The 22,258-nt window shown below is 24.6% G+C and overlaps 4 protein-coding genes across 5 annotated transcripts; 1 reads left to right on the top strand and 3 right to left on the bottom strand.

The window, feature by feature from the left end:
• Window positions 1-1,073: 1,073 nt before the first annotated feature.
• On the bottom strand, window positions 1,074-11,266 carry LOC126907284 (neuronal synaptobrevin-like). Of its 2 annotated transcripts, none has more exons than XR_007704444.1 (6): window positions 11,088-11,266; window positions 10,166-10,286; window positions 9,912-9,990; window positions 9,767-9,846; window positions 3,640-5,152; window positions 1,074-2,265 (listed from the first exon to the last, which is right to left on the bottom strand). XR_007704444.1 is itself a non-coding variant. In XM_050688446.1 (6 exons), coding segments are annotated over exons 1-6 (354 nt in total). In that variant the 5' UTR covers window positions 11,090-11,265; the 3' UTR covers window positions 1,074-2,245. The 2 variants fall into 2 exon arrangements, 1 of the variants encoding a protein (XP_050544403.1); XM_050688446.1 differs by having other exon boundaries at window positions 5,101-5,152; window positions 11,088-11,265.
• Window positions 11,267-13,802: 2,536 nt separating this feature from the next.
• LOC126907279 (26S proteasome non-ATPase regulatory subunit 14) lies at window positions 13,803-17,171 on the bottom strand. Its single transcript, XM_050688439.1, has 6 exons — window positions 17,039-17,171; window positions 16,647-16,904; window positions 15,812-16,028; window positions 15,259-15,371; window positions 14,255-14,455; window positions 13,803-14,189 (listed from the first exon to the last, which is right to left on the bottom strand). The coding sequence occupies exons 2-6, from the start codon at window positions 16,890-16,892 to the stop codon at window positions 14,028-14,030; spliced, it is 939 nt and encodes a 312-aa protein (XP_050544396.1). The 5' UTR covers window positions 16,893-16,904; window positions 17,039-17,171; the 3' UTR covers window positions 13,803-14,027.
• A 53-nt stretch (window positions 17,172-17,224) lies between these two features.
• LOC126907283 (COX assembly mitochondrial protein homolog) lies at window positions 17,225-18,079 on the top strand. The gene is made up of 3 exons (XM_050688443.1): window positions 17,225-17,538; window positions 17,592-17,696; window positions 17,764-18,079. The coding sequence occupies exons 1-3, from the start codon at window positions 17,472-17,474 to the stop codon at window positions 17,961-17,963; spliced, it is 372 nt and encodes a 123-aa protein (XP_050544400.1). The 5' UTR covers window positions 17,225-17,471; the 3' UTR covers window positions 17,964-18,079.
• On the bottom strand, window positions 17,972-19,261 carry LOC126907280 (uncharacterized). Its single transcript, XM_050688440.1, has 3 exons — window positions 18,918-19,261; window positions 18,382-18,859; window positions 17,972-18,313 (listed from the first exon to the last, which is right to left on the bottom strand). Exons 1-3 carry the CDS (start codon window positions 19,092-19,094, stop codon window positions 18,051-18,053), a joined length of 918 nt encoding a protein of 305 aa, XP_050544397.1. The 5' UTR covers window positions 19,095-19,261; the 3' UTR covers window positions 17,972-18,050.
• Window positions 19,262-22,258: the final 2,997 nt, after the last annotated feature.

The following is a 22,258-nucleotide window of genomic DNA, read 5'->3' as shown; positions in this document are numbered from 1 at the left end:
TTTCGATACAGATTTACTTACTATATGTATATTTACAGATTTTTTAAAAATAATGATGGATTTATATCATATACAAAATTATCTACAGCAATATTATGGTTTGTCAAAAATAATCTTTTTAGTGTTTTTTTTACACGCGCAGTGTAATCTTCTAGATCATCTTATTCTTTTCACATACTCTGGTTGTAAGACAATTTATTATTTTATCAAACGCATCGGTATCCATTCTCGGATTTTTTATAGTTTTTCTACTTTTATTCTTAATAATTCTCTAGGACATGATGTGGCTCAATGCATTTTTAAAGAAATTTTGTCTTCAGTAAAATTTCAGTTAAATAAAATTTAAAAAGAAAATATATGTAAGATATATAAGAATTACTAAACACTGTGTGTTTTATTCAAAACCGTCATTCATGTTATTGAAAATAAATTTGTTATCATGATTGCTTATTGTACAACAGATATATAGATTGTAATTTTCTTATAACTAACTAAAAAAAAAAAAGTGAACTAAGAAATAGTGGCTCTAGCAAAAAAAATAACACATAAAATATTGTACCTTTTTAACTTCACATTGAAGCTAAAAAAATAATGCCATAAATCTTTGTTTTTAACAAATTAAAAAAAATTGATATGTCAATATCGATATTTTATCGAAATATTTCTATGGATATCAATTTAAATGGGTTTGTATAAAATAAAATATATATTAAGGAATGAAACTTAAATAATTAAATCCTTTTAATTACAGTTAAAAATGCATTTTGAATGGAACGGATTGAATTTGACTTGATTAATTTCTTTTTGTATCAGGCCAGATAGAAATTTACACATAAATTTGGATCGGGTTGGACTAGGCTTATAAAAATAAAATTCTGATGGGATAAGGCCCCATTTTAAGGAGGGTTAAACAATTTAGGAGACCAATAAATAAATTAAGAGGAGAGAAAGCCACTACCGTGTTTCTGCCAATTAAATCTCTTTTACTATATGCACTATTTATGTTTCAATTAAGTTTGACCTTCTATTACCGCCGAATAATTTTTAACTAAATAAATTATAACACATGCGAATTAAAAAAAATCAACATTAGTAATATTTATTTATACTCCAAACGTCTAAGGATATTATTCCTTTAAATTACATAAACTTTAAAATATAATATTATAATTGATAAACTGAAAACGGCCAGTAGCTGACAATTACAGTTACACGAATATGTATACAAATGAATAAACGTAGTACGATGCAATTTGTGCATTACTAGATCACGATAAGTATATACTCCAATACACTAGTTAAAAATTATGGTCAGAAAATTTGCATTTAAGTCTTACATAACGTAGTAATATAAATAATTGTAATAATAATAATACATTCACTAATAATAAACAATTACTTGAAATGTTTTTCTGAAACGCTGTTACAAAGAGGTAAAACTACCTAATACATTTTCCAGCATTTAATTTGTGTTTTATTTCACAGTTACTTAATCGTTAATTTAGATAAGTTCAGGAAAAACATATACAATTGATATTTATAACTCCGTTTCAATTATCTAAATTTGCGTAGGTAAGTAGTTTTCCTTTTATCTGAATTGTGAAATGTTTAACAGTCGAAAAATTAATAAGCTGATACAAATATTGTTAGATATAAACGATATTTCTTAAAAATAACAATAATTAAGTCGTTATATTCGATAATATAATATTTAAAATATTTTAGCGTGTAAAGTCAAAAATTTTCTACCGAAATTAATTAAATATTTGTTTGTATATTTATTTATATAACAATTTTGGAACATGTATAAATGATGGTGTATTAACTCTGTTACAAAATTTTTACTATGATTTAATCACAGTAGTGAAATGTGAATATTTTATAAAAAAAAAAAAATGTAAATTTTAAACGATGATAAAATGTGTATTATACTATTTACAAAGTAATTTTCGTTTTTTTTTTTTTTATTGTTTGGTAATTATTTTAATAAAAAATTATCCAGTCAATAAACGAAAGTTAACACCTAATGGTAATAACATTTAATCGGTAAGTAACAAGCATGATAATATGTTTGGGTAGGGGCAGTTTTCCAAAAGCATTATTATGAATACATAACATTTTATAAATTATACATGTATGCGTATGTACTTCAATGCACCTTTAGTTTCACTTTATCATTTTAAGTCGATATATTTGATGGTCGTTGGTGATGGTGTGTTAAAAGCATTGGAGATTTTTATACGTTTTAGTCGTCCGAAAACCAAGCTGAAAAACATAAATGAATATTAAAGGTCAAGCCAAAGTAAAAGTCATTTATCAGCTAAATAATTATACCAAGTGTCTTATATCTACTATAGCGATATCATTTGCTAATTTAAACATTTATTATTAATTAACTAAATAAGTATCATATTACTACTCGCGTTAAAAAATAAGCCTATTTTTTACTACTTCTATTTAATAATCTCTAAATAATAAAAATTGTAAATAATATTTATTGTGATTATCTGCAAAAATAAACGTATATATATATATTTATCTAAAAATATAAATTATATAGTTTTTCATTAACTTTTGTGTTGTCTCGTTATAAATTATATGTGTAAAAAGTTATGCAAAACTGCCCAGAGTAGTAAAATTAATTAATATACATAGTGATCTGTTTATTGACATCATTCAATTACTCGGAAAATAGATTTAATATTGAAAAAAACTTTTCGTTTTATTAAGTTATGTATATTCCTTGATTTTTCAGCTATTTATTACTTTTTAGCATCATTCATCATAATTTATAGGTGTCAACTTAATTTTTTTGATTGACAGCACAAATAATATGTATTATGAGCTAATAAGCTAGTTAAATATTATTTAACTAGCTTATAAAAAAAAGAAATGATCTAATTAAGAAAATGACGTGTGTGTACTCAGGATTGTTGCGTATTTATCTTGCGAGTAGTTGGACTTCCTCTTCTTCTTCTCCCTCGCCATTATCACAACTATAGTTGGGGTCGACCATTTGTATCCTAAACCTACGCTTAACACGATTTTTTATATTATTAATACACACACTAACAGTTCTCATATCAACCCCAATGACGTCCAACCACTTCGATGTTGGACAATCATCCAACACGATACAAAAAATGTATTGTTTAGGACTCCTGATAATTATTGAGTAATTGAGTGGTTTGTATTAAACGGATCACCTTGTATAACTTCTATAATTAATTCCTTCTACTGTATTAGATATCATAGCTTAGAGACTAATTAACTTGTAATACTTAAATAATAAAGTTAATATTTTTTTAATTATTTTTTTTAGAACGATTTTATACTTAAACATATGAGCATGCAATTTTAAATAGGTATTTTTTCCAAATTTGATTAAAACAAGTAAGCATTCTAAGTGAGTAAATTATGTTAGTTTGGTGCACTCATGAGAAATAAAAAGTTTCCTCGGCTCTTTTATCCACTTGAACATATGTTAGTCTTTTTAGTTCTCATATGGGAAATCGTTTTATTTATAATATTAAATAACTACTTAAGACAAATTATATGACAATATTTTAATATAGTGATACAGCATTACTAGTGCAAAACAAAAGAAGATGACAAATTTATTAAAACAAAAAAAATTACCTAAGTGTAACCCGCAGAGTTTTTCAAGTCTCAAACAAGATTTTTGCGTTCAAGTATTAAGAGCCAATAATAATTTGTGACACATACGGATTGTTTAGCTAACCACACATGATGTATTTTGTTGAAATAAATATAACAAACAGCACACAAAAACGTAAAACGCACAAAATAAAGCAACTTTTTCAGTTAGTGTGTATATGTCGTGATAAAGTATTAGTAATACTTTTTGAGATTTTTTTTGTTGACTTTTTAAAGTAATGTTTCTTTCATTATATTTAATATAAGTTACACATGTTTAAATATATGCTGTAATTTTATTAATCTTCTCCATTTGGTTTAAAACGATTTTTTGCCTTAATTTATATTTTAGTTTAGGTAAAATATTATAAATAATAATTTTAAAATAACTTATAAATTAGAGAGAAACCGCCTGTTGACAAATATTTTAAGAGAGGCCATTATTTATTTTAGCTAATCAGTAAGTTTTATACTCTCTAATTCCGGTAATTCCCTTTATACTATTTCACAAAAAATGATATTACTCTATACATAGAGTCATTACAAATTTTTACATATAAGTCAGTAAAAAGAAAGACTACTAATCTCATCAGGCATCCCTATTGAAATATAATGAATTTATCTTAATTGTTGTTTCTTCTAGTTTTGAAACATTTTTTGAAGGCTAAGTTATATTATGAATTGATAATAATTTTTATAATGAGCATTATAGTAATTATACATAGGTAGTAATACGATGGAAAAAGGAAAAATTTGTACAATATAAAATTTATATCAAACGAATTTATCATAATTTAATTAGGATAATTTCTAAAAAATAAAGGTAATTGACATTTTGTAAAACTTTTTAGTCAATTATGATGATATAATATTATTTGTTTAAAAATAAATTAAAACATTCTCACAATAAAATTTGGTTTTAATTTTATTTTTTCCTTAAAATTACCTATATAAGTTTAAGTCTAATAATGGATAATATTGTAATATTTTTAACATATTTATAAACGTTTTATAATTAGGAAATAATTGATATTATAATTATATCTTAAATAATATAGTACAACGCATGGTCTAAATTAACTAAGTAAATAACAATAATTATTTTTAAGCTGAACACATCAATTAATTTTTTTTGGTATTTAACTCGGTACTAATGAAAACTGATTATACATTGGACATTAATTAGTAATTTTAAGTTAAAACCAAAATGGAGTTTTAAGTAAAAATAAAAATGTTGAATAAGCTAATAAAAACAATTGTTTAGGTAAATGTGTCTCTATATTTAAATAGTAATTAAAATCCGAGACTTGAATGTTTAAATAATCTATAAAAATTATTAATGCGTTAAAAAAAAAAAACAGTTTGTATGTATGTAACGTTTTCCGGTATCGTCATACAGTTATAAGCCACCAAAATGTAGAAATGGTATTTATTGGAACTTACCAACTAGAATGGCTAATATTATAATTACAATTACACCCATTATGATCATCATCTGAAACACATACATAAAATTAATACAAATCATTAATTTCCCTAATTATTAATCACTGAACAGCTATAAATATTGTAGGTTTTATTATATTAATTTTATTGTAGGTTATATATTTTGAACTATTTAAAAAAATATGTACTCATGGTATTTATTTTTTAATACTTTTAGCTTCGATGCGAAGCTGAGAAGGTTTGCATCGAAGCGTTTCTTATGATAGTGATTTTTTATATTTATTTGTACATTAAAAATTTTTTGAAAATATTAAATATATTAAACATAATTTTGATTTAAAAATTTCTAGTTGAAACACTTGGTGAATACTTGAACGTACAAATAAATTTAGTTGAAGAGTAACCTTGGACGTTGAAAGACCCAAAATATTAGTTATTTAAAAAATCTGAGACTTAAGTATTTTAAGACATATCACAATAAATATTTTTGTTTTGTGATAAAAAAGCAAATTAGTAACATTGTATTTTAAATAAAAAAACTTAGAAATAGAGTAAATAGAGTAACATTAGAAATAAAAATTTGAATGTCCTGAATATGATTAATTCAAATGCAAAACTTATTGCATGTAAGTATAGTTAATTTTTATTATAGAATTCAAATTTTTTAGTTTCAAATTTTTAAGTCGAAAATTGATATCGTGGATATCATAATTTGGGTCATTATATGGTATATTTCTAGAAAGTCTCAAGTAAACTTAATATTTAAATTTTTTTTATGCAGTTTGGCTGATATTCTTGAAAATATTAATAAATGACGGTTGATCATGTATAAATGAAATGTAATTTATAATCTATTTTAAACAGAAGTATTTTTTTTTTATATCTATGCCATCAATTTTTGACCTAAAATTTTGAAACTAAAAAATTTGTATTCTACAGTACAAATTAGAGCATTTTTATATACTAATCATAATATTCGAGTAAAATTTAAATAACAGAAAACGTTTTTTGGGTATTTTTTGGTCAAATTACAAAAAAAGACGTTGAGCAATCAGTAAAAAAAATGTTTAAATCTCAAGTTTTTACTAATTGTCTATTTTAATGTATATAATTAAGTTAAATGGGTTCTCATTATAATTTCGACGATCGACTTTTTTTGACCTACTCTAGTGAGTAGAGTGTATCGTGGGAGGAATATGCATTTAAAGTAAACACCAGTATCGACTTGCGCTACATATCCCTACTCAATGTATTCAAATTCGGTAGTTCAATAACTATTTTTCTTAAAATTATTATCGACCCATTAAACATTTTTGTAAGAGAAGTGCTAAATACTTGCACATGTTCTTATAAAGTATTTAGTTATTGATTTGCAGCAATTTGTTAATTTATAATTGTTATTTTATTTAATGTTAATAAATAATATTAATTATGCATAGGGATTCATACATTTTGTTCGCATTTTTTTACAAATACGGTGCAATGTATATGCTATTCAATTAAATTAGTCCTTTTAGTTTTGTTCTATATATAATTTTCAGCGAGTATCATTATTATATTCTATTATTATATTATATATCATTATTATATTATAGCGAGTATAATTATTATGGACGTGTAGGAAAATAAATTGAAACGTTAGAATTTTCATTAGGCGTTAGATTGATAAATGAAACGTATTTTCTAAGTATAGTGGCAAAAAAAGTAGACACCACTTGACTTTATAGAGCGTTATTACAATTTTATGTAATTTAAAGTTAAATTTAACTGTCAAAATAATATCTATTGTTTTTAATTTAAGCTATTATACATGAATTTTGTATATAATTCAACTTTAAACAATTAATTAAGTATAGCATATCGAACTAAACAAATAATGATGTATCCATAAAATACCACCGTAAACAACTGAAGGCTTTATTAAACAATAGGTCACCTGCATTTTTGATAATGATCGAGCCCGCTGCGGGTGTATAAACTAACAAATGATCATATAAAAATAAAGCAATATGTCATTCATTAATTTCAAAAATATTTTAAGGAAATTCATTTCAAACAAAAATATACTAATTTTAATATGTAAATAATATTTTGAATGTATAAATAAAAAACAAACTAATATAATTAAATTGAAAATATAATAAAAGAAAAGCCATAAATAGATAATTAGAATGGTCGGTTCCTATAGCAGTTAAATTTAAAACTACTAATATAGTAAATTTTAATTTGAAAATAGAAAGGTATATTATTATTAGTAAACAATTTATGAGCAATTGATATTGTCGAAATGTTCAATAAACTTTATATTAATGAGCATTAATTGCTGTTAAGATTATTATTATTATTTTTATTGTTCTGAAATGGTTCGTTCAAATAATAGATTTTCAGAGTGAACATTTAAATATTTTATGTACATAACAAATTAAATTAAATTTCATCAAAATTTATCGGGTCATGAGTATTCATGAATCTAATAAGCGAAGAATTATTTAAATTAATTAATTTATGAATTATATTATATTAATTATTTTAGCTGAAAATGTGTTAAAAAAATTCATCGTGGCACAATGAGGACACTGCATAGTTGGGTTAAGTAAAGATGATACCTGACAGTGATTAAAATCATTATTATAAAAAACGCTTCGATGCAAATCTGTAGTCAGTGTTTAATTTTTTGATAGACTTGTTGGGTTATTCTAAAAGCATTTTCTATTTCCATAATTATATCCTGATTAATAAATCAGGAATTTTTTATAGTACTTTGTTCGTTTATTTGATATTAATATTTAAAGTTTCGATTCTTTGAGTATAGTTATAGGTTATACACTGTTAACCGGCAAAATGATAATTGACAAAAACTGTTTAATAATAATTAAAAATAGCCCGGTAGTGAATACTAGTGTTCATCATCATTAAGAGTATATATCTATAACTATAATAAATGAATCGAAACTTTAAATTATTTTATAAAATAAACGGACAGAATTAAAAAAAAGTTCAAACACTTTGATTTAAAAAAAAAATTTCTATCGATTGATCAAATTAAGAATTAATTATTAAAAATAATCAGTGTAAAATATAATTTTTAACCTGTATTTGATTCTTTAAAGTTGTTTTTAGGGATAGTTTCTAATACAACAAAATTAATTTAACCATAACTTTTAGCTCAACTTGCAGGTTTGAAATTGACATTAAATAGAAAATTTTATGAATATTAAAAAAATGTTATTGTTAAGATTAATATGCAGTCAGGAAATTTTCTAATTACTATTTATAGTAAATTTATCAGAAAAGCTCAATATTTTATTGCATTTTTATCGTAATAGATCACTTAAATAGAAATAATATAATCATTTCCTGGTAACTTTTGGTGTTTAAAAAGATTTTACAATTGAAATAAAAAAACCTATTAATTAAATTTATTTTGCATATTTATATCGACATTTAATGATTTAGTGTTGTAATTTTTACAAAGAAATTATAAAAAAAACGTAAGATCGATTATTCTGATCCTCACTAATTAATTGTAATTTCAGTTATAAAATCTAAATTGTAATTTATCATAAACCATAAGTAGCTAGAGCATTTTTTTTTTGGAAAGGGCAATCCCTTTCCTTTTAATATATTTGTTGTTTTGACACCAAAAAAAGTTTAAAAAATGCTGAAATTTATCGATTTTAGAAGTCATTACTCTATTAATGTGGCCTCATTTTGTATTGTATTTTAAAATGAAAAAAATTAATGTTTTGTATTAAATTGAAATTTAGAAAAAATGTGCACAATGAAAATTTCAAATTAAATAATATTTAACATTTCAAAAAATATATTTAATAAATATATTTTTTGAAATGAATGGTTGTGGTCTCACATTCTTTTTTTATAGCTTTGAAATACATAGAAAATAATTAGTGTTAATATAAAAATAGTTTCAACTAACTCCCGTTTCTTAATATGCCAATACAGTTTACACTAATTTCTTAAAAACATTTCTAGGTATTGCGATTTTTCACAAATATCGCACTTTTAAATTTTATGTCTTTTTTTACCACGTAAACAAGTGTTGAAGATACATTTTTTTAATAAAGTACAATAAATAAGCTAATTTATGATATACATTAAGGAGTCAAGAATTCAGGAACATTTTTAAAAATTAAGTTGAAAAAGTTCTATTTTTTATATATGTTTTTCAAATTTTTAACGCCCTTTTCCTAAGAAAAAAGTTATTCTAATTCGTTCATTTTTTAAAAAAGTTATCACAGTTTTAAGAAAAAAAGTTAAAAGGAATGTCGAAATTTCAAGATTTTTAAAAAAGTAATTTTCTATGCATTATCCTATTTACAGGAAATAAGGAAATTTTTTTTAATATTTGAGAGTAATTTCATCAATTAGATACAATTTGCGATCTTTTGGCGTATCGTTGAAAGGATTGACCCAATGAGAGCTGAGAAAAAAGAATGATAGATAAAAAAATATATAAACACATCATAGTAAAAATAATACTTTCTAGGCTTCACATTGAAGCTAAAAACTATTATAAGAAGAGAATTTTTTTTTTAATTCGACTATCAAACTACATCTGTTGTATGCTAATGGAAATATTTACTTTAATAAAAGTATATATTAAACAGCTTGTACTCAAATTTGATAAATTCTTTCAACTCACCTTTAAATTCTGCAACCAAAATTTCCTCTTTAGCTTTCCAGCCTGTTGTTCAAATTGCGATGCTCCTTGCTGTAAAGCATCTAAAATATATATATATATATATATATAACAACTTTTAAAGGAATTAGTATGACAAATTATTTACCTGCTCTATCATCGAGTTCAGATAGTTTTTGATCCCTGTCCAAAACTTTCATTACGTTTGTCTTCATAATATCTACCACCTAAAGAATATACATAAGATGATTAATTCACAGCATAAATATAGCATTTCTTGTCCATTTCACTCAAACATCAATTGTATGCGCACCCCAAAAATATCAACTGTTACGACGGTATCTAAAAATCAAAGCCTCCCCCCTAAGCATGCCACTACGTTAATGTATTAATTGTACTAACTTCGTCTACTTGTGCTTGTGTTTGTTGCAACCGTTTCTGTGCAGCTATTTGCTGTGGCGTCTTTGGTCCTCCAACCACTGTGTCATCTCCCGTCGTCAGTCCAGTTCCGGTACCGTCAGCCCTACAACACAAATCAAAAATTAAAATTCATCAGTTAAAAATCTAGACTTTTTTTTCTTCCTGAAGTACAATTTTTTGTGGAACGTTTTTTATTTTTATTACATCGAGTATATATGTCCATATGATGAAGATAGTATAGAATAATAGTAATTGACCCAAACTTCTGATCTGACACCATAATAATCAGAAAAAGTTACAGAGTTTATAGTTTAAATTAGTGAAAATTCCATTTCGGTGGATCTAGAATATTGTTTCGTTTATTAAGGATTTTTCGGCTCTCATTATTGAATTGCTACTTTTATTTTTATAAAACGATTTATTAACATTAAGGTCATGTTTACGCCTGTAAATAATATGCATTTTTGATAGACGTGACGGCTGTTTATGTTACAAACTAGTTCAGTAGAGATTAAAAATTGAAAAATTGTAAACATTTAGTTAATTCTTGAGGTTTTGTAAATATACACTCTGACGTGTTTAAAATTGAATGACGTTTAGGACTGACGAAAAGTAACAATCGACCCGTAATGCATCTCTCTATAGAAAAATCCATTGCAAAAGATTACTTTCCTTTTAATATACACGAGGAAAAAATTAAAAAAAAGGGCACCGCGGGTCAAATTTGTCAATCCGGTGTAGGTCAGTAATGGTAAATGCAAAATTTTGAAAATATTCAAGATCTAAAATAGGAGGGGGTTTGCAGCGGCGTACATCGGCCATGTTTGGGCGTTAAAAGACGATAATAAACAGTATCAAAAGTTACAAAGTTCGATGTTATTAAGTACGTTATCATAGTACTCACATGATGTCTTCCGAAAAGCAGTTGGCACCTGACGTTTGATGTGTCGCTGAGTTTGAGAATGACACAGGCACGCCAAATACGCGTTGGCCAGCGGTCGTAGCGATCGCGAGATATGCGAGCAAGGCACTGTGGCGGAGCTTTGCCGTGTGAACAGTACACGAACGCCGCGCGTCTGGCCTATCGATCTGTCACGCCGCCCTTGTCTCACCGGCAGCTCACCCTGCTCCATCCCTTAAAGGGGAACACTTCTCCCGCATCCCTTATACCGCCCTCGCACGGAAAACCTATACATTATAGTGCCGCTGCTGAATCAGTGAACCCTCGATCGTGGGCGTCGCGATTGTCCCGCGCGTTAATGCTCAGAGTTTATACATCAAAAGAATACAACACACCGCGTCACCGACTCTCCTTTATAGTCAATTCAATACGTGCACGTTTTCTGTATGAAACTCAACACGAATTTAACAGTCTAATCTACACTACCTTTTAGGACCTATGTCATGTGTTACCTGACAATTGACAAATGACATTTAACTTTAGTCGGCTAAAAACGTCAATCAAATGTTTGATAATTAAGCTATATAATTCGTATTTTCAAATTAATACTAAAACACTTTACAAGTGTTTAATTTAAGAAAATATTCAAAAAGGATGTTTTAATTTAATATCTCAAGTAGGCTCGAAGCGGCTTGTCTTTCATCCAAAATACCAACCTAAATACATAGAAAAGGGGATTATTAAAGATTTTAGCACTTCAGGCTAATAAATAATATTTTTTAATCTAAAAAACCCAGCACAGGGGGGTCGCGGCACAGTGGTGACGTGGCATAGTTGGATCAAGTATAATGATATCTGACAGTGATTAAAATCACTATCAAAAAAAAACGCTTCGATGCAAATCTTTAGATAGTGTTTAATTTTAAAAAATTGGTGGATTATTCCAAAAGCTTCATAAACTGCTAGTTCCTTATTAATATCCTGATTAAGACAAAGTATGTCGAATAAAAAAGAGATTATTAGAAAATAGTATTTCCCATAAAAAAATTATATTGATCAATACACTTTTCAATAAGTTATAGCATTATAAAGTTAAAAATGTAAAAAATAAAATTGAGAATTTTCACACAATAATAGCATTTGGTAGCCATTTTCACCGTGAAGACAAAATAAAGTCCGAAATTTTTTTTTTTACATAATAAAGTAGATTACATTAGCTTTAATTTAATATATATAGAAAAGTGTCAGACTTTCCGGAACACTTTCAAAATTTAAGTTGAAAAAGTCAATTTTTTGTAAAAAAAATTATACCAAATGATAGGTAATGACATCATGCATCTATAAAAAAAAGAATTATATTGATATGTTTATTTTTAAAAAAGTTATGGCAGTTTTTAGTAAAAAAAATTTCAAAAATTAGCGATTTTTAAATTTGTAATTTTTTTGGAGTTTTCCTCCATTTACGGGGAACGAGGGAATTTTTTTCAATTTTTAAGGGTAATGTCTTCGACTAGATACGATTTGTGATCTTTTGACGTATCGTTGAAAGAAATCGGTTCGGTGAGAGCTGAGAAAAAGTGGTAACAGACACAAAAAAAAAAAAACATCTTAGTAAAACCAATACCTTCTCAGCTTCGCATCGAAGCTAAAAGTTTTTAATTAGGTAAATGTGCTCCAAAGTTATCCTTATTATAGCTGGCAGAGGCGTAATCAGGATTTCATAATGAGGAAGGACAGCTAAAAAATGTCCAAAAATCGATATTTGAACTTTTTTTGGTTTGGTCATTGGTGGAAAAAATAATACAATCTTAAAAATTGATGCTATAAAACGGATATTCCTTAAGTAGTAATGAAACGAATTTCCAGATATCTTCATTATTACAGGATATTTAAAAATAAGTTAAAATTTATGTTAATAATCAAAATAAACACTTATAGAAAGAAATTCTCTTCGTTTTGACTAACGGGGTATTTTTATACTAGCAAAGTAAAATTTATTTTAATCTATCAACAAATATTTAATATTTAAATTCACTTTAGTTTTTCCCCTCATATGCGTTCGTTCAACTCTGACAAAATTTTAGTTTCAATTACGTTAGTGAAAGTTAAAAAAAAATTTTTTTTTACTCACTTAGGAGCGATAAAGAAAGTATTATTTGACTTATTTTGTATATATGCAAGCATGTGTTATGATTGAATTATACAGTTACTAAAGGACGCATGTCAAAAAAACTTGTTTTTGTAAATTTGCTTTTTTTGAACAAATGACCTTAATAGATAGGAAAAAATAAACTAAAAATTTAACATGCATCCTTTTGAAACTAGACGACTCATTTGTTTTGTCTGTTGTAATATTGACTTACAAGTGGTTTTATTTATTTTTTTTATAATTGAAATGCTTTTTAAAAATAACTATTTCATGGAATTTAATAATGTTTAAATACTCTTAGATTATTTATATATAAATAATACTAATGTACTATATGTACAACATTTTGTAAATACAATAAGATAAATTATATAGGAATCAAAAATTTAATCTAGTTAAGTTTAATCAGTGAAAGTTATCATTAAAAACATAAAGGCGAGGGAACATAGATTTATGCAAAAAATAAACTGTGTTAATTAATAATGTTTTAGTGGATCGAAATATTTACAGATATATGCATTTATGATTTTAAGTATATGGTCAAAAGAAACTAATATATAAGGTAAAAATAAAAAATAAGATGACATTTATTTACCTATAAATATTTTAAAAATATTATATTATATGATAATTTATTTTCATGATTTTTATACATATACACATATAAAAAAAAAGATGGAGCTAGAATATATTTATAATCATTTTAGTGACAAACAACATATGAATCATTTATATTTTGATTCATTTTCAGAGTAAATTATTCCGGGATGGCTTTTAAATGAAATAACAAAATTTTATTTAAAAACAACTGTATCTAGCATTGAACCTAAACACTGAATAATATTAGCTGACATTAAGTTATCCACTTTTTCTTCTAAGTGTCTTTTGGGGTCTTGTTTTCCTACATTCTTGATAGCTAACTGTTCTGGTGTCATTTTATCTTCATCTTCTAAAGCCTACACAAGAAATAATCTTTTTAAACTATGCAATTTTTAAAATACTTAATCACAAGTTTTTATACCTTATTATAACTCTTTGCTAGTTCTAACATTTCTTTAACAGTTGATCGATTTGCATCACAATGTTTTTCATAATCTTGAAGTGCCATTCCATCCATCCATGATTTTTTATGCAAATTTAACAACATTTTCTGTTCAAGTTCATTTTTACGATAATTTATTGATATGGAATAATAATGTCTATTTAAACCATGAATCAAAGCCTATTTAAAATTTTAAAGAATTTTTAAATTTAAATATTAATTAACTATGAACACCAAATAATAATGCTTATACACATTTAAAAAATATAAAATAAATAATATTTCAGACCAATTTATGTTTAAAGTTTATTCAATGGAAAGAATTCATATAGTTTTCTATAAGAAAACAAAAAAAAACATTTATTTTATAAATCTGAAAACATTTTAATCTAACATTACATACTATATTTATAAGTTTTAAAAAATGTTTTAGATTTTTAGAGAAAAATAATTTTCCTTTTAAACAGTTATACTAATTGTTAGTTTGTATTTGTTTGTGTAATTTTGTAAAAAAAAAAAAAAAAAAAATTTTATCTAACATTGAATTTATGAGTATTTATATTAAAAAACTTTTTAGTTTATTAAAATCTTGATTTTAAAATGAATAATATTTTCAGACAATAATTATGAAATTGTTAACTAAAATAATGTTAAGTAAACTTATATTGTTAAACTAATTGAGTAATTCAAGTGGATTGAAAAAAAAAAATGATATTTTACTTACAGGATAATTACACTTAAATCTAAAATTAATATTTTAACAATTTTCAAATTTCATAACAGCATTTGCAATTTATAAAATTTTAAATGCTCAATGACTTAGTGTTTCGCGTAAACAGGGATGATATCTTCCATGATAATGAAGATGAAATTGTTGTAAACATATACAATTTTTAAAATTAAATTTAAAGAAAAAAATGTTTTAATTGATGTTTCAATACTTTACATTAAAAAATAAGTATAAATCTTATATTTTTATTTACTTGAACTGAGGGTTTCTGTAAATGTCCTAAATTACTCGTAGTTTGCCTTGGCTCTTGTCCTAGTACCATCATGTTAGGATTAATTAACCGGAAAGCATCAATAACAACTTTACCTAAAAACAAATTTTAGATAACAGATTATATTACTATGTTTGTAGAAAACATTTTATATTAAATTTTTTTAGAATGTGGAATGCTAAAAAAATTTAATAGAAATTGATTACTTGAAAGAATAATTATAATAAATATCATAGAACTCAAAGAATAGTGTTCAAAAAACATTTTATTAAGAGAAATAGGGTTCTTAAACATAGTCAATCAATATTAAAATTGTTGCACACCAATAAAAAAACTATTCAATACAAAAAAAAAAATATATATATATATATAGTTTATATTGATTAAATGAAGAACAATTTTTTCAATTATATTATTATTATTAAACATACTTTGAGTATTGGGTAATTCTTTGAAAGAAAACTAGAACTAAGAACTATTATTTGATTAAAAATCTTTAAACTTATTATCTCAAATATTAAGTAACATGTTTAACCTTTAACACTTTGGATAGGATCAACAACAACTGCTACTGCTCTTTCTGAGAGAGCTTCAAAACTTTGCTGAGTGTTTATATCAACACCTGATAGCCAACAACCAAAACCAGGATGTGAATGGTACCATCCAACAACCATTTCAGGTCGACCTGTTTGTTTCAACATATCCAACATTTTTGCTTGGAATACAGGGTCAACAGCTTCAACACTTACACCCTAATATAACAAATATATATTAATAAAAAATATATAATTTATATATATATATATATTAATCTAATATAATTTAAAAGGTAAGTAAATATAGTAAAATAAAATAACATTTATGAAAGTTTTTTTTTTATAAGTAAATAATATAATAATATAAAACAATACGCCTTTAAGAAAAATATAAAACTTATACCACAAACAATTATAAAAATTGTTTAAATCACTATCTTAATGTAAGTAAGGTGACAAATAAATGGTTTAAAAGAATCAATATATTCAATGATTTTACAATTGGAAATTTCATTTAATTATTTATACACAATTTATATCCTAGGCAAATTGTTAATACTTAAAAAAAACTTTCATATTTTTAAAGTAACAAAAAAAAAAAAAGAAGTTATTATTTTACTTCAAACTTTATAAGAAGTTGATAATTTTCCTACTAAAAAATAGTGTCTCAAACTAAAAACAAAAAGGTTATAAAACTAATTTTTCCACTTCCCTAAAAAAATATTGAACCTTTTGTTTCTAGTTTGTAAAAGTCTCATTAGAAGATATTTCTCAAGTAGTTATACAACAGAAAGAAATAAATGCTTTTTAAGTTGATCATTTTTAAATATTTACTGTTCCAGTTTGTGGCATAGCAAACACATCAATGACGCGTACAGTATAGTCATCTACAAATTCACCCAACATCAAACCCATAACTTCCATAGGAACTCCAGCCCGTCCATGTTTTAACATTTTCAATAATGCCAATGAAGAAATGTATACTTGCTCAGCCGTGTCTACAACTGGTGTATCTGCAGCAGGAGCTGATCCTTGGCCCAAGCCAGGCATTGATCCACCCAATCTCAATAAACGATCCATTTGTATAATTTTCTAAAAATACCATTAAAAAATATTTATTTATAAAAAATAATAATAAACTATTAGTAATTAAGTTTATAATATTTTTATTAATTGTTAATATCTTTTAAAATTCGAATAATTATAATTTTATTTAAATAACTTACATAAGGACAAAAAATTAGTATTTCAGTCTTAAAAATACTGTCTGTAGAATCAGAATTGTGAATTCGAAAAATGATTATGCGAATTTGACAACAAACTAATCACATAACCTAAAAAAACTATAGCTTCGTTAATAAGTGAGGTTAATTCTTATCTTATCAGATTAACATAATAGACTGATAACTTTTATGAGTTATGAATATTAAAATTTTAGAATAATAATTTAGAAAATGTATAATTTTAATAATTGAATACAAATTTTTAATCGACCCTAAACAGTGAAAAAAATTAATAAAATTTAATTTGTTTAAGTGTGAGTTAGCAGATTTTTCGAATTCATTAGGTGTGACTTTAACAATTTAACCACCTAATGTTTTTCTTATATCGTGTACGCTCGTTAATTATTGTAGAAAGTTAATTATTCTATCAACCAAAATGTTTGGAAGCTCACAAGAAAAAGAACATAGAACACCTCGGTACGCAGGAGGTCCTCATGGATTGGGTAGTTTCATTTTATTTTTAGTATTGTACTTCTTTTTAAGTTTTTAATTTTAGGAGATCCAGATGATTATAATTTACGGAAAATTGAAGAAAATGTTCTGATTCCTAAAGTAGTTCGTGAACGAGCCAAATATGAAAAATGTGCTGAATTGAATAAAGGTATTACTATATTTTCTACCAAAAAATGTAGTTGTATTTTATAATAATTTCTTTATTATATTATTAGCATTTGGAGACTGTTGTTTAAATACTGGATTTTTTGCATTTTACAAATGCAAAGTACAAGTCAGAGAACTTAATGAATGTATGGCGAAATGGTTTACAGATGAAACATTTATAAAGGAATGTAGAGATAATTATTTAAAAGAAAGAAAAGAGTATAGATTGACTGGAATAAGAAAGTCTGAACAGAAAATAAAAAGTTAGTTATAAGATAACCATAGAAATGTAGTATTTTTATTTGTATATCTAATAAATTATTATATAAATTTTAACATAATTAATCTTGATACATTATATATTTTTTCTATTTTGAGCTGGTACCCAACGTTTTATTATTGTCTCTTTTATGGTATATTTGCTCATGTCAATTGTGTTAGATTCTTCAAAAGTTGGGCCAACAATTGTGCATAGTAATAAATCTTTACTAGCTGCTTCTGTCATACGTACACAACCCAACATTTCAGACCAAGATGATAATTTTGTTTTATGACCATTAATATCAATAATTACAACATAGGAAGAATGGTAATATACTGGTGAAATTTTGTACAATACTAAAAGAAAGAAAAATCAAATTTTTCTAAATGAATTTAAAACACATTTATATTTTAAGAATAATTACCAAAATCACCACCATATTGAATGCCAGACTTCACTACCCATTCTTTAGATCTATAATAATGATATGCAGCATAAAGAAATGGAAAACTGGGTTTTAATGAACTAAATATTCTCCAGCATTCATCTTCATTGAAAACTGTATTATCTTCATTTTTAATTTCTAGGCACTCAAGTGTATGTAAGAGAAAAAATGCTTCTTCTAGTTGTAAATAATATATACCATCTTTTTTTTGTCCTGACAGTATTTCAAGACTTTGTAATTTATCCGGAAAATTATCTTTAAGATCTTTCCAATTGGTAGGAATATTTACATCATTGTTACCAATCTCATCATATATATCATTGCAGTTTTCCGAAAAATTAAATGGTATCAATTGCATTGATTTCCAATTAGTTTTACATTTTATAGTTTTGTTTTTGCATAATCTATAAGAAGAGCATATATTTTGATGAGGTAAAGTAGACTGACCAAAACAACCCTAAAAATATCATGGATTACAATATTAATATAAATAATATGATAACCATATTTCTTACTTTATTATTAAGGTGAGCGATTTCGTTTAAGTTTTTAATTATCACTGTTTGCTGTCCAAGAATTCCATGAAATTTTGGCCAGGGATTTACTATTGTTCTATCGTCGTTGTAAATAGGAAATGGTATAAAAGTTGTGTCCACTTTTTTTTTCAATACTGGTGGTTTCAAAGAAAACATTTTTTAACTTTGAAAGAATAAACATAAGTTTGTGATAATGATAAACTTATATAGAAAAAAAAGTTTTTTTTTTATTAAATATAAATATAATTATTATATGATAAACAGAAAAATAAACATATTACATTTTTTATAATTTTCTGTTGCAAAATTTTAATTTTGGTAGTGTAATATCAGATAATATGAAATTTTACATAATCTGTCTTATATCGTATATTCTATTATCAACTATTAAGTGTAATATACGAAAAAGCAGTGTAGGTAAACTTAAAAACAAAAATATTAGGAATGCTATCATAATAGACGACACTTGATGTAATATCAAAAATGAAATTGAATCATTATAATGAGATAAACAATAATGCTATTAATGGGCGAATATGTACTATTAATAATAATAATACCTGAGGCACGTTTTACTCAAGTATTAAGACTATAAATATAAAATACAAATATTTAAATCAAAGTATTGACTTTTTTTTTTGTGCCGCCTTGTACCATATTTTTCGAATATTGAGCACTTGACAGTTTTTTTTCACAATCTCTATAATACTACTATTTTACTTTTTATTAATATATATATTTTAAAAAACTGACTCTTTTCGTGCTCACAGGGGAAATTTAAATTTTACTTCTCTTTCATAAAAAGATATTCTTTTCAACTTAACATTTGTAAATATTCCATTCCAAGTTCATACATAAAAGAAAAGAATTATTGTCAATAACGTATAGCACGAAAAGAGATTATCCACAGTGGTCTTAAGATACTCTGCCCTACAATACATTCCATTTCGTCTATTATATTCTAAAATATTTTCTATTTCTTTTTACAAATACAAAGTTAATAATACAACCATTTCCAAAAATGTTTATAATTATTTACATTATAATTATTATTATTATAATTATTATAATTATTTACATTATAATAATTATAATGTAAATTACAATATAGTTAAATTAAACAATTATTGTTTGTCCTGTTGTTACTTTTATTTAAATTTGTTATAACTTTTTAAAAAATAAATGAATCATAAAATCTTTCCAATTGATAAAAAAAATTTGATACCCTTTTAAGGTAGTTGATAAACAAGAAACATATTGAAACTAAAAAATACCAAAAAGGATTTCTTAACATAATGGAAACATACATACTTAACTAGCTTATAAAATATTGAATGATATAAGTAAAAAAATTACTGGTCGATAATAACTTTTGACTCATTATTTCGGAAGTTATAAATTATTTTAAAATAATGAGTAGAGGTGAAGTGTGGGTTTTGTTAATTTTATCATTACGTATTACTCTGTCGGCCTCATGCTCTACTCTATATTTAAAAAACGGTAGCACAGTGGGATCGAGTCATAGATGGGACAATTATAGATGATATCTAACAGTGATTAAAATCACTATCATAAGAAACGCTTCGATGCAAATCTGTAGATAGTGTTTCATTTAGAGAAATTGATGGATTATTCCAAAAGCAACATCAACTCTTATTTCTTTAATTATATCCTGAAAACTGTTTGTTACTTTAAATAAATGCACTGAACTACAAGGAACTTTCATCAGAAGCAAAAATATATTTTTCTAAATCAATTTTTCGCGTTGTTTTCAAATCTGCAATTAGATTTTTTCTATCACTTCTAATTTTTTATATTATTACTTATTACATATAAAATAATAATTAAAAGAATTTGTTTTCAAATTATTACTGATTTGATTTTTAATATGTTAAAAATAATCAGTCCAAATTTTCATTTTTAACCTATTTTTTTGGTTGGATTGATGAAAATTTTTTGATAAAGTTTTATGAAAGTTTATAATAAAAAAAATTGAATATGTTACCATAACTTATAGCTCAATTACAAGTTTCAAATTGACATAATTAAATAGAAAATTTTATGAGAATTAAAACAATGTTAATTTTAAGATTAATATGCAGTCAGGAAATTTTATAATTACTATTTATAGTATATTTATCAGAAAAACTCATTATTTTTTTGCATTTTTATCGTAATAGAACACTTAAATAGAAATCATAGTNTTTTGCATTTTTATCGTAATAGAACACTTAAATAGAAATAATAGAAATCATTTCTAAGTAACTTTTGGTATTTAAAAAGATTCTACAATTGAAATATCCAGAACTGAATGAATTTTAATGATTTACTTTAACTAAAAAAAAAAAGTTATTATTTTGAATCCCTTTTGTGGACAGGTAAAGGGTTAGATTTATATAAAAAAACACTAAATGATAGGTAAAGACATGCATCTATATAAAAAAAAAATATACTGATTTGGTCATTTTTGATAAAGTTTAAATTTATCCCGATTAGTTATTTGATTTATAATTATAATATATGAATAAATAATAATTATAGTAATTAAGTTTAGTATAAAATTGATATTCAATAATTTAATATTGTAATTTTTATAGAAATATTATAAAAATAATAAAGTAGTTGTATATTTCTTTACTTTTAACGCGTAAAAAAATTTAAAGGGATTGATGCAATAATTTTTAATAAAAAATTTTTGTTACTTATGAATAAATACACTGGACTACAAGGAACTTTCATCAGAAACAAAAATATACTTTTCTAAATCATTTTTCGCGATGTTTTCAAATGTGCAATTAGACTTTTTCTATCAATTCTAAGTTTTAATATTATTAAAAAATAGTATTTACATATAAAAAAAAATAATTAAGAACAAAAAAAATTTTTTTTAAATTAATACTGATTTTGATTATTAATAAATGATTATTAATCCTATGTTAATTCAGGAGAAATTAACTATCATTTTTTTTAGAAATGATTTATATAGCAACATGTTACCAACAAATTTGGAATATTATAGTCTAGTAGTAGCTCACACAAATAGAGTAAAAAAATAATTAAATTACAAAATTAAATCATTTTACTTTGTAATTTAATCATTTTTTTATAATTATATAATTATTATATGTATGGATATAAGTAATTGTTTCATTGATAAATTAGAATTTTTTTTCAATTTTTGAGGGTAATATTTTCAACTAGATATGAATTGTAGTTATTTGACGTATTGTTGAAAAAAGTAGGTCAAGTTAGAGCAGAGAAAATAAATGATAGTCACAAAAAAATATCTTCTCATCTTTGCTTCGAAGTTAAAATCTAAA

This window comes from Daktulosphaira vitifoliae, unplaced genomic scaffold (assembly GCF_025091365.1).
Source record: "Daktulosphaira vitifoliae isolate Bord-2020 unplaced genomic scaffold, ASM2509136v1 Scaffold_5, whole genome shotgun sequence".
In the NCBI taxonomy this organism is placed as follows: domain Eukaryota; kingdom Metazoa; phylum Arthropoda; class Insecta; order Hemiptera; family Phylloxeridae; genus Daktulosphaira; species Daktulosphaira vitifoliae.
The sequence above is the reverse complement of the archived record's forward strand: the minus strand, read 5'-3'. Positions and strand labels throughout refer to the sequence as shown.

What these genes read in the sequence shown, in the direction of transcription:
- LOC126907284 (XM_050688446.1), bottom strand. An exon ending in TGAACTCGATGATAGAGCAG is followed by an intron (nt 9,847 to 9,911) that starts GTAAATAATTTG and finishes TATATATTTTAG; the next exon opens with ATGCTTTACAGCAAGGAGCA. An exon ending in AATATTAGCCATTCTAGTTG is followed by an intron (nt 2,266 to 5,100) that starts GTAAGTTCCAAT and finishes TATGTTTTTCAG; the next exon opens with CTTGGTTTTCGGACGACTAA.
- LOC126907279 (XM_050688439.1), bottom strand. Translation starts at nt 16,892, where the DNA reads ATGGATCGTTTATTGAGATTGGGTGGATCAATGCCTGGCTTGGGCCAA. An exon ending in TCCTATCCAAAGTGTTAAAG is followed by an intron (nt 15,372 to 15,811) that starts GTTAAACATGTT and finishes ATTTGTTTTTAG; the next exon opens with GTAAAGTTGTTATTGATGCT. An exon ending in TAGCAAAGAGTTATAATAAG is followed by an intron (nt 14,190 to 14,254) that starts GTATAAAAACTT and finishes TTTCTTGTGTAG; the next exon opens with GCTTTAGAAGATGAAGATAA.
- LOC126907280 (XM_050688440.1), bottom strand. Translation starts at nt 19,094, where the DNA reads ATGTTTTCTTTGAAACCACCAGTATTGAAAAAAAAAGTGGACACAACT. An exon ending in TCGCTCACCTTAATAATAAA is followed by an intron (nt 18,860 to 18,917) that starts GTAAGAAATATG and finishes TGATATTTTTAG; the next exon opens with GGTTGTTTTGGTCAGTCTAC. An exon ending in TCAATATGGTGGTGATTTTG is followed by an intron (nt 18,314 to 18,381) that starts GTAATTATTCTT and finishes TCTTTCTTTTAG; the next exon opens with TATTGTACAAAATTTCACCA.
- LOC126907283 (XM_050688443.1), top strand. Translation starts at nt 17,472, where the DNA reads ATGTTTGGAAGCTCACAAGAAAAAGAACATAGAACACCTCGGTACGCA. An exon ending in AGGAGGTCCTCATGGATTGG is followed by an intron (nt 17,539 to 17,591) that starts GTAGTTTCATTT and finishes TTTTAATTTTAG; the next exon opens with GAGATCCAGATGATTATAAT. An exon ending in ATGTGCTGAATTGAATAAAG is followed by an intron (nt 17,697 to 17,763) that starts GTATTACTATAT and finishes TTATATTATTAG; the next exon opens with CATTTGGAGACTGTTGTTTA.